Source organism: Micrasema longulum, unplaced genomic scaffold (genome assembly GCF_059751315.1).
Source record: "Micrasema longulum isolate JH-2025_06_02 unplaced genomic scaffold, ASM5975131v1 h1tg000323l, whole genome shotgun sequence".
In the NCBI taxonomy this organism is placed as follows: Eukaryota; Metazoa; Arthropoda; class Insecta; order Trichoptera; family Brachycentridae; genus Micrasema; species Micrasema longulum.
In genome coordinates this window covers 254,902-275,957 of record NW_028277527.1, presented here as the reverse complement: position 1 = coordinate 275,957, position 21,056 = coordinate 254,902, and the positions used below count along the sequence as shown (strand labels likewise).

At 32.4% G+C, this 21,056-nt stretch overlaps 1 protein-coding gene across 5 annotated transcripts in view; it reads right to left on the bottom strand.

The window, feature by feature from the left end:
* The window catches only part of Mrtf (Myocardin-related transcription factor), a 152,010-nt gene that overhangs the window by 21,298 nt on the left and 109,656 nt on the right, over nucleotides 1-21,056 (bottom strand). For 4 of the 5 annotated variants that reach the window (XM_088225004.1, XM_088225003.1, XM_088225002.1 and 1 more), the window contains exons 2-3: nucleotides 12,614-12,898; nucleotides 4,389-4,454 (exon numbers count right to left, since the gene is read on the bottom strand). In XM_088225004.1, coding sequence (XP_088081130.1) covers nucleotides 4,389-4,454; nucleotides 12,614-12,788 — 241 coding nt within the window. In that variant the 5' untranslated portion in view covers nucleotides 12,789-12,898. Of the gene's footprint in view, nucleotides 1-4,388; nucleotides 4,455-7,923; nucleotides 10,562-12,613; nucleotides 12,899-21,056 lie in introns of those variants that run through there. The other variant, XM_088225006.1, reaches the window with a different exon arrangement.

Here is a 21,056-nt window from a genome sequence, read left to right as displayed (position 1 = left end):
GCTGGTTTATAGGACACTGTATTGAAAGTGGCACATTTATAACAACGCGTATCGACAGCGAGATTGTAATAAAAATGTTTCATGACGGTAAGGTTCCTTCCGAAAAGGCGAGGATACTTGGAGGATCTTCGTGGACACCATATGCTCCAACTAGGGAGCGGACATGGAATGATGATGATGAATACTGAAGTGCCTGGATTTGGTAACACCCCCCCTGAAAGACTTCTGTTGCACAACACATTTGAAGTTTTGGAAATTACCTTTGTATATTTTTTACCTCTTCTTTTGTTTCTTATTCTATTAACATATTTAGGATCCTAATTTGAATGGGCACTTTTAATTTTCAATTTTGGTTTTTAAGATAAATTTATATTTTTTATTTATTTTGTTGTATTATATATTTTTTTCTTCTGTCTATCTTCTTAATACCATTTTTATACTAAAAGCATCTAAAATAAATTGATGTATGTTAATTATCTGTACAAAATTATGAAAGTACTCTTTTACTTTTATTTTAATCTTAATTAAAACTAATGTCTAAGCACCCGATGACAAACTATTATTTAATAGATTATCGGGACCAAATTTATGTTTTAATACTTTATGTTTTTTTTAAAATAATGTATTATTACTATTGTAATAGTATGGGTATTTTATCAAATAAATACTCTATTTACTATTTAAAATATTATATATAAAAATATGTATGTACATAATATTTTATATGGTAAATAAAAAAATATAAAAGAACCTACACCAAGCACAAGAGGTTCTCTCTTTTTTGGTGTGGTATTTCATTTCGGAATTTTTATTTTATACTTTCCGACTCAAATGTATTAAACAAAATACCTGCTTTTAAAACATTTTCAACAAATTAAAGAAACTAACTGAATACTTATCCATGTAAAAAGAAAACCCTCGCAGGCGTTAATTAAAAAATGGAATAATTTACATTGACCAGTAAAACGAGTACTAAATATTAGATAGGTACTGACATTGAATGAATATTTAAAATAAACTAACAGTTAGTCGACAATATGTGAAAGACGTGTTTTCAAAAATAGTACGGCGATTCATTGCGCTGTAATAGCTAAATTATAATGAGTAAGACATTAATTACATTATTTTCCTGCCATTATAATTCGTCGTTTTTTATAACATTTATAAAAATGCTGACAATCTTGCCTTTGGGCACAGCAAAAACAAAGTAGTTATTGCATTATACAGATAAGTCGAGGTGTAATGCGAGTAAAACAGAAAATACACAATAATTGCTAACATTGTTAACAACACAATATATTATATTTATTATAACATGCTGATAAAAAGTGAAAACAGCAGTTTAAAATGATTTTTTAATCAAAAGTTTGTTTATTAGTCATGCGTTCGTATTAACCTACTGAATCACAAGTGATTAAAAATCATTATAAAAATAATATATTAGTCATGGATTCATTATATCCAGCCAGAAATCAGAACGTACACAAAACAATTTTTAATCTTAATATTTTTAAATGTCAACCACGTGTTCAAATGATCAGCGCTTATACATACCATGCGAGAGGTCTCGGGTTTAACTCCCGATATGGTTGACTCGGAATAATTATTCAAAAATGTACTATTACACTAGAATATTTCATAGTCCCTCGACTAACACCTGAAGTGGTTTTCTGAATCTTACTTCCTATAGAGTGATTAGTTTACGGATTTTTATTTTTTGCAAGCGTTTACACTTTGCTTCATATCTGGCCACACTGATGATTAAACGTCAAATAAATATGAAGACGTGAAATCAAACATGATAATTTTCAATAAGAACATTATTGCGACCTTAAGCATTACCCAAAACACTTTATTATGTTCAATACATCTTTCAATTGACCAAACCGCATTCGTATTTTAAACAGTTTTATACATTATTTGACGTTTAATCATCAGTGTTGCCATTATATGAAGCAAAGTGTCGTCGTATTAAAAAAATAAAAATCCCCAAATTAACCAGTTTCTAGGCGTAGAGAAGATTCAGAATATCACCCCTGGACCGCGATTACAAAGGCTATCTTCACCGGTACATATCAAGACGGTAAAGTAAAATCGATATTTATGTACAAAATTGTGCATATTTGTATTCAAATTTAAAGTAACTTCGTCGGTAACCTGTAATTTTGAAAAAAAATGTATACATATTTTATTTTGTACACAGAAAACGTAATTTTACTTTATAGATAAAATTGAAGATACATGTTTACTTCCCATTGTAATACGGGCCCTAAAGCATAAGACTGATCATCTTTAAAAATATATATATTATAATTTTGGTGGCATTTAAAGTCGTAAATAACCGTGTTAGAAAATGGGACAGGATAGACGGTTCCAATAGATCGGGGTTCGAACCTCGGACCTCCTGATCAAGGGTCTGCGACACTAACGGGACCACAACCCGTTTAATCTTACCTTACGCTGCAGATAGGGAATAATGACGATGATGCCGATGAAGTTTTTACATTCGACAAAATGGAAGTTTATATAGAAATGTTTGTTCAGTGTGCGGTGAGCCTTAGCACTAACTGCTAACATAAAGTTTCCCGCCGCTTGCGCTTCCAGAAATAAACGCGAAAACATTCGTAAGTGTTGAAATAAATTAGAATATATTTGAAAAGCTACGGACATTATATTATTCAACAGAAAGACATCTTTTATTACCTACTGCTTATTACTTTCTAAGCTCACGGAGAAGCTACGCAAATATTCACGGTCGGACTCTCTGAAGGTCAGCGTACTTAGCATATATGTAAAGGATGTCGGTGGAGTAAACTCATCATGAAAATAATCATTATTTAACAATCCATCGACCGAATGGGGAAGATGGCGCCACGAAAATTGGATAAAAAAATGTTTTATTACACGTGGTAAAAAATAGAGCATTTAATGAGAAAGTTCGGTGGTTTTTATATTTATTAATAAACTATCAAACGAAGCAAAAAAAAATCAAAACATTTTTATGTATCGCAATATCGGCGCAATGATTTTTTAGTTTTGTAATTTTGAAATGACTCCGCTTGTCCTGATTGGTGGGTTGGTTTCCAGTAACCGGAAATGTATTACAACACTCTGCGATTGGTTGATTTCGGAGAACTAGTGACGTGGTTTAAAGTAATTATTTTTTTATTAAAATATTTTTGATTCTTTTTTTAAAGACATTTTTCGCAATAGAATTCGCCGTTCTAATTTTACCACGCGTAAGAAGACATTTTTTATATCCAATTTCCCGTTGCACTGGACTTCCTCATTGCACGGCGAAGTTTCGAAAAACGAATAGCCAATAAATTATAGGGTTGTAATGTTGTGACGAAACCGAAAACAAGTTTCCGGTTTCCGGTTTAGCCATGTTTTTCGAAGTTTAGCGTATTTGAAGTACTATTGTATTTCACTATATATACGTGCTACATTTCAGTATCTCATTGTTTCTGGACTGGCACCTGAAGCGTAAAACTGATCACTTTTCATGTAAAATAAAAAAAAATCAAGATACGTTACAACTGGAGTACGACTGAGTGAGGATTTTTAATTTATTTTATATTCCCATCAAAGACAAAATACATAGATATATTGATAGTACTTGTACTACTACTACTATTACCATCACGCCATTTCCCCGTAAGGGTAGGCAGAGAGAATGGACCGCCACACACGTCTATCCTGGCATACATTCCTAGTTTCTTCCACATTCATACATCTTGTCATTCATGCCCTTCGGTTCTATCTGCTTTTGACATGACCAGACTTAAGATTTTGGTTTACCTGAATATGACACGTCTTTCTTGGTCGTCCTCGTCTCACGTTACCGTTCATTTCGCCATATATACTTGTTTTACCATTATTTCGTCGTCTATTCGTTCTACGTGACCAAACCATCTCAGAGACCCTTTCTTAATCTTAACAATTATACCTGACTCAGATTTACACTCTAGCCTGATTTCATCATTCGTAACCCTGTCATACATTGATTTCCCACACATTCGTCTAAGAGATCGCATTTTAACCACATTTACTCGGCTTTCATCCTTCCTCTGCCAGTTCCATGTTTCACTTCTATACATAAGTGTTGGGACTAAAACTCCGTTGTGCACTGCCAGTTTAGCTTCGATTGACATATTTTTATTAGCAATTACTGGGCTTAGTGCTCCGTTCATTTTGTTGCCCGCATTCACTCTCCTTTCAACATCTATTTCTACTCTTCCATCTCTTGAAAACATGCTTCCCAAATACACAAATTCTTTTACTTGTCGAGCCATTCGTTGTTTACATTTATTATGCAGTCAGTAACCTCACTGTCCCTTTTAAATATTAATTATAAAAAAATATAATAAAAATAATAAAGTACTCACGAGGCATGATGCCCTGGGCGACGAGTTGGTTTAGGGGCCTCCTCAGCATCAGCTTTACTTTCAACGCTGTAAAAAACAAATACATAGTAAAAAATAAACTCAAAAATATTTTATAAAAACGTATAAGAAATTGAATCAATAGCGTACGTGTTACATGTTCTGCAAAAATCTGAATCTAATTCGAACCGTTAAATAGTGTGGATAGCAAAACAAAAAATAATTGTGGTCAAGGAAAGAAAATATGGGCCGCACAAAAATAACAGAAATACCTACATTATTTTAGTGAAATTGTAAAAATGCGTATCATCAAAAGAAATATATTTTATTTTTTATTAAATTTTAAGCTGATATTTCTTTGATAGGCGGGCATTAAAGTGTAACTGCAAAGGTGTAACTTTTCAGGAGAGCAAAAAAACGTTAGTATAAACCCAATTATTAAGCTACAGAACTCATATTTTGCGAAATGGGTTATTTTTTACATATAATTTCATCTGTGTTTTTCCATATTTTTTCATCCTGTACATTTCAACCGCATTCGAGTCATTTGTACATACGAGTATAACAGAAATATTTCAGATATACTATTTGAACCGTTGAAGAAGCGACAGAAATGAATCCATACACTGCAAGAACTAACTTGTACTATTTTCACCACCAAATGAATGATAGAAATTAGTCTACTCTTATTACTAAGACCATCTAGCGCTATTTGTGCCACTGAAAATATGTCAGAAATGCGCATAATTATTTTATTAAAACCATCGTTTAATAGGCGCAGAGTTGTTTATTTATGTTTTATAAGTAGTCGTATAAGTTTACTGTTAATACAAGTATTAAAGACATACACAAGGACCATTTTCTCATTATAATCGTAAAATTAACAAAAATGCCGGTATACAATTATGATCGCCCATCAAACATTTAATCAATTTTCAAGAGAAAAAACTTCATAGAAACTCTTGGATGATTTTTGAATTTTTTGAGTTTGTTGTTTTGCGTAAATCAGACGTTTTTCTAAGTTTGTTGCGAAAGAGAGGAAAAACATTTTTGAGAAGGGAATATGGAAGTCTATGCATTTACAGGACGTTTGACCTGTCATTGGCTGGTTTAAGTGGCCACATTACACACTGTGTAACATTCACCATTCTGCCTATGTTTAAATATCCACATTTCCTAGACTCTTTCATTTGTTGACATTTGTGAAGTAAAGGAGCTGAAATCTTTATCATGCGGGTGAGATTTATCCGGCTGAACCAATTCACCTACTACGCAAGGCCTGAATTTTTTATCCTTTTTTTACCAGTTAGATAATTCAACAATGTTTCAAAACAAGAGCATCATAAAAAAATAACACAGCACATCAATATAGAAAAATCAAACGAAAAACGTCTGTCCAAATGTTTGCAGACATGCTGAATTTCCTCCGCCCTATAATAAGCCCTGTAAATGCCTAGACTTCCGTAGTCCCTTCTCAAAAATGTTTTCCCTCTCTGTTGCAACAAATTTAGATACAAATAACTCCCAAGGGAGGAAATCCAGCCTGCCTGCAAACATTTGGTCAGACGTTGTTCGTTAGATTTTTCTATATTTATATATTTATTTATTTATTTGATGCTCTTGTTATACTTTAGTATTATTGTTGTACTTTAATGTTTTAGTATACTATTCGTCCCAACTCAACACTTTTGGCATTTATAATACTTTTTATAAATGAAAAAAAATCAATTTACAAAAGCGATAAATTAAATACGATAAATCATAAATCAAGAGTTTTATATTTTTACCATAAAACTCAAATACATATTAACATATTTGATTCATTTAAGTATTTCACTATATATTTTTTAAAATATGTGATTTGCTAATTATGTATTCCTCGCTGGCAAATCCCGTATCGAGGAATATAATTTATTTTTAAATATTATATTTTATTATAGCATCGCGAAAGCGATGTAACCGGTTACTGGTTATTCCAAGTTGTGGATTTAAGTATCACTCACCTTTTATTTTATACATATACAAAAAATAATTGTGCTTATGTTTTTCTTGGCAATATATTTTTTCGAAAGAAACTAAAATAATAAAATAAAATTAACGACGTCTGAATAACGTTGTTTTTCTTCACGTAAATACTACAAACATTGTAAATTATCAAAGATAACCAGCGTATCATAATCAAAATAGTAAAAAAATGGATTAGATAAAGATACGTATCTTTATGATTCGTTTTTGTATCAGTTTTAACTCAAGGTTTATTCATTATTATTTAAAAATTCAATTATTATTAAATATGCAGCACGAGAAGTCTTCAAAATGTTGATACAATATCATCACAGTTAAAAAATATATATTTTTCGATACCTTTGCTATTTTTTTAAAAAATCCTATACTCGTATTCGTTAGACCATTTAAATCATCAACATCAACATAATCCCAGATAATGAACATTTTCAATAAAATACTGCGTTATATTTACATAGGTAATTTTAATAAATCAAATATGTGTTTGACAAAAAATAAATCAAAAACATGTTTGGTTGGTTGGAAGATGTTTCAAACTACAAATCTGTCAACGAGTTTATTCAGTGCTACTGGAAACTGACTACATTTACTTTTTCTTACGCGTGGTAAAAAATAGAGCATTAAATTGTACGGTAAAGTTTCTTAAAAATGTATATTTAAAAAATGATTTTAATAAAAACGAACTACTTTGAACGACGTCAGTAGTCCTTCCGAATCAACCAATTATAGTGCTGTGATAGATCATTAAAATTAAAATTAAAGAAATTCACTAAAGAGAACTTGTGACGTCACTCGCGGAATAATTGCAAAATTATACAAATTTAAAAAATCAAAGTGCTGATAATACGATATGTGTATTTTATTTTGGCTTAGTTTAATAGCCAAATTAACAAATGAAAAATATTTTTACAAAACCACTAAACTTCTTCTGCTCTGTACAAATAAGTTTTAAATAAATACACATCTAACACTTCATTATACAATTTCTTTAATTTTCAATGAGATTCCTTAGCAGATCTTAAAATAAAATGTTGACAAAACTTTTAAGAAAAAAATAAGTAAATGGCTAATATGTAACAAGGCTTAATATTATTATTTTATGTTAACAGTCATCTATTTAAATTTTTGTAAATAACTTTTGTGTAAAAAACACGTAGGTATGCTTTTAGTTCTTAATAATGTTAATATTGCGTTTTAAATATTTATAATTTCTCTAACTTTTTTCTTTGTTAAGGAAAAATAAGAAACCTGCTTACAAGCCGGTTTAGAGGGTTTCGTTATTTTTCCTTTTATGTTTTCTGTTCATGTTTACCTTCTTAAATAAAAATAAATACAAAAAAATGTATTTATAAACGCGAAATATATTTAGGGAAATAAAGTTCCATTGTATTTTTATTTTTTATTCAGGATTTGAAAATTGTATAGTTCACTCAAAAGTAATGTTTACATAATGTATGCATAAATTATCTGTTAGGCGATTAAACATAATTTAATTGAAATTGCGGAAACTCACATTGATGGACTTCTAAAGAAAACATGATTTATTTTTGAATTGTCACTTTTCTTTTTAAACGTCATAGGAGGCGCTAGTGTCGCCCGCGTAATCCCAACATGGCGGATGGCCGTCAGCTGTTTTCCTTGGCACATGGCCGCCCAATTTTCCTTTTCTTCGGAGTCCGAACACGCCTCGGAGCAATGAACGAATGCCGTGGAGAGTGCGGATTATAACACCGATCCGGCGGCGGCCGCCGACACTATCGCGGACGCGAGGAAAATGAATGAGATATGTAATTGCTAAAACGCATTCGTTAGCTAATCAAATGTGCGCGAGATATAAATTTAGGTACAAAAGATACAACAAATGGTCTCTCTAAAGTCATATTAAAACTATACGGGTAATAAAAATTTAAAACATATTTTTTTTAAATACACATTTTTTTAAACCACAACAGTCCAGGAGGCCTAATTACAGCATGGTACACCTAGGCTTGTGAAAAATTTAATTTTCATAAAAACGCCACACGTTTGGCCTTGACAATTGTGACGTCAAGATTCGTGTCGACGCGCGACGTTCTCTTTAAATTTTAACAGTCACAAACAAAGTTCATAATTTATCCGAACCGTGACGTTTAAGCGGCGTGGCCAATGCAATGAACTGTTTTTGTAGGAATTTAAAATTATAAATTAAAAAATATTTTTTATGCTACTAATAAGTACAAAAAATTTTTTTTTTGCTCGACAGTATTTCATAGACCCTTAATAATTTAAAATCGCAAAAAAATATATTTCCGTGTTACTAATTCAGTTTGTTATTCTTAAAACTAAATACGATAAAAATACTCATGTGAATTTTATTCATTATTATTAACCTACGACCTAAATCACTGAAAAGAATACAAATCAATCTTATCTTTCCAATAAAAAAAAGGTTTTGAAAAATGTATTTTTTAATTTATCCACCCGTGCAAACTCAGCATAAGACAGTGTATAGCATGCAGCTGGAAAATGTCTATCTTTTTCTTTCTCTTTTTCTTCGGATTTTTTTTTTAATAAAACGAACTCAATGTTCAACCAATGCTTCAAATCTAAATTTCTTACTTTGATCTCCACAAAAACAAATGTAGTAACAACTTACACTCTTTCATGGTTTATCAATGAAATGATTTCTTTCGATAAAAACACAATTCTTATTTCACGTAATCCTGATTGGCGCAACATTAGAACAACGCGACTTCAGTTTATTTATATTTTTTGGTTTTTATATTGGTCATGGTTTGAAAAAAAGCTTAAGAGGCAAGATGCAAAACCCATTATTTATATATTTATCACATTTGATCACATTCAACATGAAAGACACAACAGCTAGATATTACTTTAAGTCTACGAACATGACAAAAGGCAATCGATAATAAAAAAACGAAAAACAATTCATTTCGCGTCATTTTTCCTTTGAGGATGTTTCTAGACTGGAGAAGGATTCGAGCTCGGAAGACGAGGTAGTGTTGACGGAAGTCAGCGCCACAAGAAGACACAATAAAGTTTTAATTTATTAATAATATAACAAATTGGCATGCGCGGCGCACGGCCCGCATAGCGGTCCACGCATAGTACGTGTCTCGGAAGCGGCGGACAGAGGACCGGAGCTGTAACACGAGTGTGATTATTGCAAACCGGACACTGTTAAGTCATTTAATGCCATTCGTGTTCGCTTCTTTGTGTATTTATTGATTACATTGCATGCATAAGATCCCGTGGTCGACTCTCGACAAGTTTGTCATTTTCTTACCTAAAAAATGTATTATCAAAACTAAAATCTTATTTTAATGATACATTTTATACCCCGAAACATGTCTAACATGGTGGAGTGGAAACTGGAAACATCCCCAAAAAAATTCATAGAAAAAAATGTATAAAACATTAATAAATAGTAATGTAATTTCGTCTAACGACAAGGTGACTTTTATTAGCGACTTGTTTGACAAACAAGGTTTGTCAGAATAATAATGGATTTTATTAATAATAAAAAAACTTGATTCAACAAAAAACTCGACTTAATAATGGGTTTAAAAATAATCGCTTTACAAATAAAATTACCTCAAATCGTTTTTTTTTCAAATATTTAAATACAAAATAGTCCCTATGATTTGTAAAAAAAAAACATCATAACCATAAATACAGTCTAATCTAATTTTATTACAGTATCTGAGCGTCATTGGCGTCGATTCGCCATTCAGTCAAAAGATGATGTACGTATTCTTGTTCCATTTTCGTTGTAATTGAAAATAGCTGCCAAATCTCAGTACTCGTATTTAATTTGAGGTTCCTATTCGCCCTTCCGAATGACGGATGGGTGCAGCAACTTAGTAAGGAGCGAGTAAAATTGCCAACTTTACAACAACATAGTAATCCGTAATCACGCATCATTATTCAGTATCACACGCAACACGTGGGCCCGAGCAGCGGTGCATGGAGTAGAGTCGCCAGTCGCCAGTCCCACTAGCAGTTAGCGCGGCTGACAAACCGAGCATATTGCGCTGCTTGCCAATGTGACTCAATGCATTAGTCAAACGCGCCAACAGCCTGCGCGGGTCAGTATGAGCGGTCGAGCTTTCTGGGCATACTATCGTAGAAAGTATGCATAAAATTTATTTCAAATAAAATTTAAAATTTATAATATTTTTCTATATTCCTATGTTGGTACATTTCCTTATTTTTACTGATTATTGTTTCTTTTCATTTTTCTTGTGTTATTTTTATTTTTTACTAAATGTACATACTTATGTTTCACTGCTGCACTTGAATGTATTTCTTATAAATGTAAAAGCCCGTAGGGCGTGTAAATTAATAAATAAATAAAAAATGTTTATACATGTTTTTTCAGGGCCAGCCGCGAAACTTCAGCGGAATATTCCTCATAGTAAGTTTTTAAAAAAATCCTAAAGATTTTATTCCAAAAAGTCATTAAAAAAAAATTGTTAAGAATATCACGAATCTTGACGTCACAACAACCAAGGCAACGTCGCGTTTTTCATGTAACGTATTTTTTAATTCTCCACTATATCAATATAGATTTTGAAAATAAAATTAATTATTCTAAATCCATTTCAGATACTTTTATCGGTATTCGTAGTATGTAATATTTCCCTATTATCTCTGTACATAAGTCTTCTTTGTATATTGTCATATGTAAACATATTATTTGAATGTATATTATTATTATTTGAAAGTGTCCTCGGCACGGGTAACCTCAGTGAGGTCACATTATTTTTATTATTAATCATTGTTTATAATGTAAAAAATTAATAAATGAATATTAAAAAAACACTTTTTTTTCTCTGGCAAATTAAGCCAGACCTAAGTACAGGTTTTGTTTTCGTCGGCCTTTGAAATGAAATAAAATATCAAAATGACGCTTCTAAGACAAACATGTATTATTCACCGGTAAAAAGAGCATTTTGGAGTGCCTTCCAAGCGTTTTTGAAGTTTACCCTTATTTCTTTTTTCTCCATTTACTTTATTCAAAACAGCAAAATACTGAGTTTTGAGAATATCAGTCTCAGAAGAACCGTGGGTGTGCGGTGGTTTGACTTTTTAGGGAATGAAGTAATAAGAGAACGGACGGAACAAACTCCGGTGACGACAAGCTGAGACGATACGGTTGGCTCGGCCATGTGCTGCGGACGCCTCCTGAGAGCCTTAACTTAGGCCTTGCCTACTTTACAAGACATCGGGTTCTCGACGTCCTGGACGTCCACTGCTGACTGTTCGTCGGCAGTTTATATCAGAACTACGAGACGCGAACCTGGCTTGGGAGGACGCACAGGAGCTGTTAGCCGATATGATGATGATGATCTTTATTCTTATATAAACACATTTTATTTTATTTTTCACTGGGAGGTTATTATTTAACGGTGTTGCTTTTTTTGCACAGTTGGTAAAACAGGCATATTGCTCACAAGATCCCAAAACAGAAGATACAAAACATGTTAATATTTAGTAACAAACACAATTTATCCCTTAATGGGCTTAAACAGTATAATTTTAAATGACTGTTTAGATTCTTCAAAGATTTCCAACCTCTCATCAACTTTGTATAAATGATTGTTCGTTCGATTGAGTGTTAGTTGAATTCTCGGTGGGGGTGTCAACACAATTGCCGGTAAAGTTCTTGGTCATCAACAATTTGCAGACTTTAAGAGTCTAGAAATACAGAGTAAATACGAAGATCCTCGCTGCAAAATAAGTTTCGTTGGCTTTCGAGGGGAAACAGTTTAAAACGCAAATAAAATAGGCTTTTAGAAGAAATCTTGTACCGCTATTCTTTGACTCTTTAGACTCGTAGGTTTGCCGACCACTGATCTAGGACATGGCAAGTGTGCCATCTCAAGTCGGGAGTGATAACACCGTTCGCTTCTTGAATGCTTGCCTTTGCTGTAATAACACATCGACAGTACTGTTAGAGATTTTATTAACTGTTCTAAGGATCCTTGACAGAGGTGAAAATAATCCGACGTTGGTTTTAAAATTTCCTACAGCAAACACAGCAAATTACAGTGGAGGTACATTGAGATTGATCTGAGCAAAGATATCATGTGCATAGTGCATATATAGTTAGATATTATTTTATGTAAGAATATTAAACCAACCCAAAACGGTCTGAATTCTTAACTGAAAATATGAAAGTATTCTTATTGTAAACTTACACTCCTTGTTCTTATCCATGGCTTGCTGCAGCGGACTCGCGTCCACCGTCACCTTGGGCGGCGAGGGCCGGTCCTGGCGGGGCGGAGGTGGCGGCGGCGGCGGCGGAGGCGGAGGGGCCGCTCCCGCTGCCGCCCCCGCCGCCGCCCCGGGGGGCCCCTCGGCCGCGCCGCCCATGGCGCCCGCCCCGAACCACTCGGGGTAGATGGCGCTCAGGGTCTGCACGAGGTCCTCGTCTAGCGTCACGCGCCACGACCCACCCTCCGGGCCGGAGCTGTGCGTCGACTCTGCGAATAATGAACACTCATTTAATAACCTTGATAATGCAGATTATCGACTTTAACGAGTTATGGCCGTTTAATTTGCTACTGTTTAACCCTCGCGTGGTTATGATGTCATATAAGTCTACATAGAATACAAGACTTGATGTATATATTTTATTTTAAAAAATAATGATGTCGTATTTTGCTATAACAGCCCTAAATTATATGTTTAATTTAATACATTATGGAAAACAGTTTACCAACCGTGGCAATAGCTGTTCATTTATGTTTTTAAATACCTGTATTTTAAAATATGTCGTAATTTGCTTAATGTAACACGACGTCCAAGAACCGTCCCTAAAGGGATTTAACCACAGTCTTTTAAAAGTAAAAAAAACACTAAAGAAAACAACAGCGGAACAGACATTACATTTTTTTTAAAGTGTGAATCTCTTATATAACGGAACTCAATCCTCACGACCTCGAGACTATCAGGAATCTTTTTCAGATAATTTATCTACTTTTTCGAAATGATGAAAAAAAAAACATAGATTTTCCCATGGTCACCAATTTTCAGGTGTCGGTGAGGTGCTTTGAAAATAATTGTAATCAATAATGGTTATTTAAATCGCTAATTTTTAAATGATTAATTAATTATTTTGTTTGTAATGAAATATTCACACGTATGTTAATATTTATAAGCATAAAATCCTGTACAAATTTGACTGAATGAAAAAAGAAGTTGCACGAAATACTAATAGTGTGGGAAGTACAGGTACAGGTAATAGCGCCCACTTAATGGTATTACATTACGCCTACTGACGGACGGAAACCGGACGTCAACCGCGTATTCGCCAATAATTCTATTTTATTTTACATTTTGAAAATTGTCGTCAGATGAATAACACAAATCAGAAAACAAATTGTCGAAAAAAGAATTACAAGTAATTAGAGAAACGAGCACTAAGAAAGATGAAAAATCAAGTAAAAAATATACAATACATGCAGCACATTGAATATTAAATGGCATGTTAACCGAAAAACATAGTTAAATATGTACATAAAAGTAAAAACTATTTTTTTTAACTTATTTTGGATATGATTCTATATTACTAAAATACTGAATTTTAAAACAACTGTCACAAACTGTCAAAAATTAACATTTAGTTGGAATAAACACGCAACATGATTTTTACATATACTTAATCATTTATACTGTTATATTGTAAAAGGCACTCGTCCCGTATAATAAACAATTAGACAATAAGAGATGAAGTTTTTTAATATACATATTGAGTTTCTCTACCGAGATTTCTCGGTAGAACTGCAATTTAATTATAATAATACATTATTTAGTTTTATTCCACTTTTATTTATAATTTTCACCAGTGACCGGATTTCGTCGTGACCGACATGAAGTTATAATATTATAAACTTATATACAAAATGCAATTAATTCTGTTTTTACGGGAGTAGAATTGATTTTGGAAAACAATACGACCTTAGTCCGTGTTTATATTATATTATGCGTCAATCGAGTTTAAAATTCTGCAGCAGCAACAGAATGAGAGGAAGTTATACAGCATGTAAATAATGTCTGATTGTATCTTGGAATTGTCCGAGCCTGAGCTTCTGATCAATCTGAGAAAATATGAGACAATGTGCGCTCAACTTATATGGAGTAGCAACTTGGTAATGATATATTATACCTGCAAAATTATGTGAAAAATTTGCATTCTAATTGCAAGCCAGAATTTAAATTAGCATTACGATATTACACATCAATTCATTTCAAACTGTTTTTTATGTATACACATTGCACATTTCTAATGCTTAAATAATATTCACTCATAATATAAGAGATGTTACAAATTTACATTTTACTGTCGTTTTGAAATGGTGAAAGTGTTTTATTGTTTTTTTTTTGCAGAATAAATACAAGGATTTACGATTTAATTCTAACCTCATTTTACATTAAAATTTATGAACATTTCACGGTCTAACCTCCAGTAAAAAACGTATAAATCTGTATTTTTAGATTTAAAAAATCAAGAATACAAACCACATTGACATTTACAAGTCTTAAAAAAATTATAATTTAAAAAAATGTCTGCCTTAAGGTTGTACCATTATTATTATTCTCATATAAAGTAGATGTATACACTGATACAAAAATTGTTTTAAGAAAGTATGTAATTAATGTATTAATATATTACATTATTTAATACATTAATTACGAGTAAGAAAATCGCAAAGAAGGTATCCCTGTTAGGAAGGATAAGGAATAAATTAGACATTAAAACCTCTCTGCTGATATTTTAAAGTATTATCGTCCCCCACATCGATTATTGCTCCAGTATTTTATATTGAAGTAATGAAGGAGATCTAAAGAGACTTCAAATAATACAAAACAAAGCGATGAGGATAATATTAAGATGTGGGAGACGAACAAAAGTTAAGAAAATGATTCAACTTCTAGATGTCATGACAATTGATCAAAGAATCAAATTCAATATTGCCAATGAAATAAACAAAATTATTAAAGGAATAGTTCCGAGATGTTTTCAAAATAAACTAAAAAATAATGAGTTCTTTCATAACTATGCAACAAGAGGATCTAAAAATATAAGACTGGAAAAGAAATCAAAAGCAATGTCCCAGAACTGCCTTATGTACAAGGAATACAACTATTTGAGGAAATGCCAGAAAGCATAAAAAATTAAATTAATGTAAATATATTTAAAATTAAATGTAAAAAGTATATATGTAAAAAGTATATATGTGAAAAATATTAGGTAGTATATAGTGTAAATAGTGAATATAATTAATGGAAATGTACATATGAAACAGTTAATATTATAAATTAGGATATTAAGTGTATAATAGTGATAAATAATGTTAGAATAAGTATAGATGTAAATATTGTGTTGTAAATATATTAGACTATGTTAATCATAGAACTAAATAAAATAAATAAAAAAAACCATGGTGCAATTATATTTAACATGTTAAATTCGGGCTCATGACTCTTAGTAACAAGTAAGCTACAAGTTTATAATAATAATAATAATAAGCAAATTAGAATGCAATGCCAATGTAAACTGTACAGAAATAAATTAATATGAACAATTTCTAAGAACGAGGACTACATCTTGCTGGTATCCTTATTTCAAAGTATCAAATCACTGGCCTTGGTGACGTATGTTGCACGCAACACCAAGACACACCAGGTTTCTGGTATCTGCTATATAATATCCACTCTACCTCTTCCCACACATCGTGATTTTCATGTAAAAACGAGGAGCCCTACACTCGAACTCCAATCGAGTTTATTTGGCTGTAAGAGCCTCCGAAGAGCAATAGTCCGCGCGTTTCCCGGCTTAGAATATTAAGAGCAAGAGAAAGGAGAGAGTATAGCGTATTAAAAACAAAAGAGAAATATACGAATTCGATTTTTCCTTATAGGATAATGAATTAATCGTGTCAAAATACGTATGATGTAGATATTGATACATTTTTATTTATTCTAAAACTTACTAGTGGTAGTCGAGGAGACCGACGGACCAGTTAGCGCCAACAATGCTTACAGGCATCTTTGGAAACGACACACGATTTTCTGAGACGGTTATTTTGCAATAATATTTATTTTGTTCATTAACGCCTAAGGGGCATTTACAAAAAAAATACAAATACATGCTAACATACTTTAAAATAAAACACAAAACGAACAAAAAAAAGTTGTGTAATTATTTGAGTCTTTGTCGGCCTCGTGGTGTAATGGTCAGCGTGTTTACCTACCATGCGAGAGGTCTCGGGTTCGATTCCCGACATAATTGACCTAAAATATTTATTTAAAAGGGTGTTTTTACACTTAAATATTTTACAGTCCCTGGACTAGTACCTGAAGTAGTAGTAGTATCTTACCTTCATGTAACAAAAATGATCAAGATACTCTGCGATTGGTTTACCAATTTAGTGCCCTATGCACCAGTAGGTGCGTTAATGGAATGATGAATGACTTAAGTTAGAAAAGATATAATTAAAAAGTTTAACAAAGTAAAAAATAAATAATAAAGGTAAACAAGGAAAAAAGTGAGCATATAAACAAAAAATTAAAATATAATGAAAATAAATTCTGTGATCAAACAAATTAAGTAAAGTGTTACGGTAAGCGAGAAATTAAAACGTGAGTAAAATTAATAATCAATCAATTAATATTGTCAGTATTAATCAAATATGTTGTATGGTTTATACTTAATAAGTTAAATCTGTTCTAGAGTATATTTTCCGTCATTTCTGTAATAGGCAGAACTTAGATAGAGCTCGAGTATAAGATTCTGTAACCGTAAAGTACGAAGCAAAGTACGAATGACGAGATTCTTAGCACGTTCATACGGTAGACCGCGTCACCGATCACCGGCATGTTTTTTGTTTCTTTAACCGCAAGTATACCATAACACAATATCAGATCACAACATGAGAACTGAGAACTAGAATGAAAATACTGAAATAGTTCAAAATTAGTGCATATGACTATGATGAAAACATACGAGAAAAACGAAAACGTGGCTTCGCGAGTCGGTGAGACATGTGTTCGAGCATAATTCAATATGTCCTTACATTATAATATCAGTAGTTCTGAGTATTTTCAGACTAGTTTCTCGAAAGGTTTTTCGAATAGTTACATCAAAAAATAAGATGTGTAATGGTTTATACAACCTCTGTCACACCTGAGTACAGAATTAATCGAGCAGATAAAAGAAAATAAACATAATTAAGTAAACAATACGCTTCACCTATAGAAATAGGTGATTCGATTTATTCTTTGTTGCTTGTTTGCTGTTCATTTGTCAGATGTTTTCTTCACTTTAGTAATTGATATTGAAAGATAATGTATCAAAACAGGAAATATAACAATAAGCAGGACATCTAGTGACTTTACTAATATGTTCACGGTTAAAACATTATATTGCTCACTTGTTCGTCCTCTTTTAGAATATGCATCCGTGATCTGGTCTCCCTTCTATGTAGGCATGATAAATCATATCGAATCGGTGCAACATCGTTTGCTAAGTAAAGTAGCATGGATGTTTGGCCTTGAGAGGAGAAATGGAGTCAATGTTAAAAATCTCAAGTCTACAAAAACGTAGAAATAACATTGACTCCATATTTATGTTTAATTTGCTGAATGGCTTAATTGATGTACCATCGTTACTGGAACAAGTGGCATTCAATGTTTCCACAAACTATGGCTTGCATGTACCAATGTCCCGATTGTGTCGTATTGTAAACTCGAGACAGGATCTGGACTTTTTTGGTGTAAGTCTTTATAGTTTTAAAAACTCACTAAGATAGACCAGATCTTGTCTTGAGGTAGTAATTTTTATTTTTTTTATCCTAGCCTTTTGTCCTAATTTTATTTAGTTGTATTTTATTTTATTAGTGCCTGTATCTTTTATAAGAAATTGTATTTACCATCGTTGGAATGGACTGCATAAGTCCGTCAAATAAATAAATAATTGATAATATATTTTACCGACATTTCTATACCAAAGTATTTATCACTTTTTATTGAACCATTTTCCGTTTATCTGCAAGATTTCGGATTCTTAGTATATTAATATACCAATAAAACACAACATTGGAACAACTCTCAAGTCTAATACCCGTATGCAGAGACAAACCTTAAAGTGAGGAAAGTACATTCTATTGTCGTCACCTTCGGGTTATTCTCTGCATTTGAAATTAGAATGTACTTTCCTCACCTTAAGTTTTGTCTCTGCATACGGGTATAAGTCTTGTCTGCGTTGATGGAAACAAGGCAATATCTGACCAGGTTCAAGTGTCACTGTGTTATACATATATCGCAAATAGAGAAACGACAGTGACGTTTTTTTATTAAACATTAAAAATGATTAAGAAAGTACCTACAACATACAAAAATGGAACAAAAGATTGTATAAAAAAATATAAATATAAAGTGAGGTTATTTAAGATGTAAAATGTTCATTCTTTTGAACTTGAAATGAAATTAGTAGAATTAAGATATTCTGAGACAGAAATGAATCAAGGTTGTATGTGGATGATATAATATGTAATAATTTAGAATTAATTGGGGGCTTGGCTTGGTTGCCAGTTGTCAGTAACCAAACCGGAACTAAAAATCAACAGAGTGGGTATGTTACACCCATGCACCATATTTCTACGTTAACGATTCAACGCATTAATATACGTAGGTCACGACGTCATACATTATTCATCATTCTTAAATATTGTGAATCTCTTAGGCTAGTTGAACTTCATTAGTTTGACAAAATCACTATAGAACCAACATCGATTGCTTACGTTTATGGGAAACCACTCTATATTTACGTGTACAATTTTGTAAAAATAAACGAAATATGTTTCGAAAATAATCTACAGCTATTCGGTAGAACAATGACATTAGATTTTATTTGTGTTATATTAAATTGAACGAATAAAAGAAAAGTCGGGACAAAGCCAAACAGAACACATTCGTTAGGTATTTCTAAAACAAGATTATGCGAATAGCCATTTTCGCAGCAGCGTTCGCTTGTTTTCCGGGAAAATTCGATATCCCTGGATAATTTCATTTCCGGCACGGAAAAGCATCTCGGTAGGAAGTAGGAAGTAGGAAGGTGAAGGATCTGAGTTTCGTGAGCGAATGATAGACAGAAGAACGTGAAGGCGTGTATATAACGAAATCTCCGTTATATGTTGACTGGGTACAAAATATTATGATCGTTGTGTTTAATAACATTTATGTGCTTTGATCTTAAGCCCTTAGCATTATAAATACGTAAGATACGAGCAAACGCGTAACTATTAATCTGGCTATCGAATAAAACGTAATAGATATAACAAAATATATCTTTAATTAATTATTACATGTTAAATAACTGTTCCACTACTTTCCCAGACTTATTTTACAATACAAACTAGCTAGGGGAATCTAATACGATCAAGGATACTTGTTACGCAACACACCCAAATTAATTTTACTACAAAACCGTAACCCACGATAATAGTACTACGATGGCTATTGGATTTTAGCGAGTCCATTCATTGACGATGACCGTTGAGACGAATTTATTTGTAAGCATTTTCTATTATGTATTTATTTTACGTGTTCTATGGTAAAGGCGCATAAAAAATTGCACCACTAAAGCGTTTTCATCAAATTTGAAAAATTAGCGAAAGTAACATAGTTTATTATGCACATTACATTAGAAAACAGTATAGTCATTTTATTTCTGCCTAGGTACTGCAGTGCCTCCGAAATGCTCACAGCTGGACGGGTAAACACCTTCGCTGCCCTACTTCGCCAAAGAGCCTGGAGCCTATGGGAACGCCTGAAAAGCTCTAATAACGCACTTCCCCAAGCCACTGCAGGGTGGATCCATTCAGCCTTGTTCGAGTGGCGGGGTATGTTGAGACCACCATAAGTGCTTCAAATACACAATTTTGTTTTATATTGTAGAATTGGCTCTGCACTTTGTGGCCATTTTACTGGAATAAAAAAAAAGACATTTACAACCCTTGCTACCCAAAAAAGTATTTAACGAATGTTAAACTTTAGGTAGTTAGTTCAACGTAGGGGGTATAGTATAAAAATCTGTACATAATATGTACGTGAATTTTCTTTCCTGAGTTTCTTTTTCCTTCCTCTTGTTTCTCTTCTCTTCATAATATATAAATATGGATGTAAATTTTAATAAATAAATAAATAACTTTTCGTAGAATTTAAAATCTGAAACATGAAAAAGGATGTTTCAAGTTAAGTCCACTCTACATTAGTTATGAGTTTTTGATCATTAAAATTTTATTTTTACTAATTCACATTTCATTGTTGTGTTTGATGGGGAAAAAAATAAAACAAATCAACACCTATATCGGTTCATGCAGTAACGGAAAAAAATGATTGAAAAAATTCGCTTCCTAGATGAAAAAAAATCCTCGTTACAATTTCAAATCACTGACAATCGACAATTGAAAGTATGTAAAGTAATGGGTTCACTTGATCAGCGTAATGGGAGTGTTTTCTATTCCAAACATTTATACCATTGTAAATTGTTCACAAAAGAAACGGATAATTGTTTCACAACACAATGCTGGTATTCATTCTCTATTTACAAATAGTAACATTACCTACAAAGCTGTA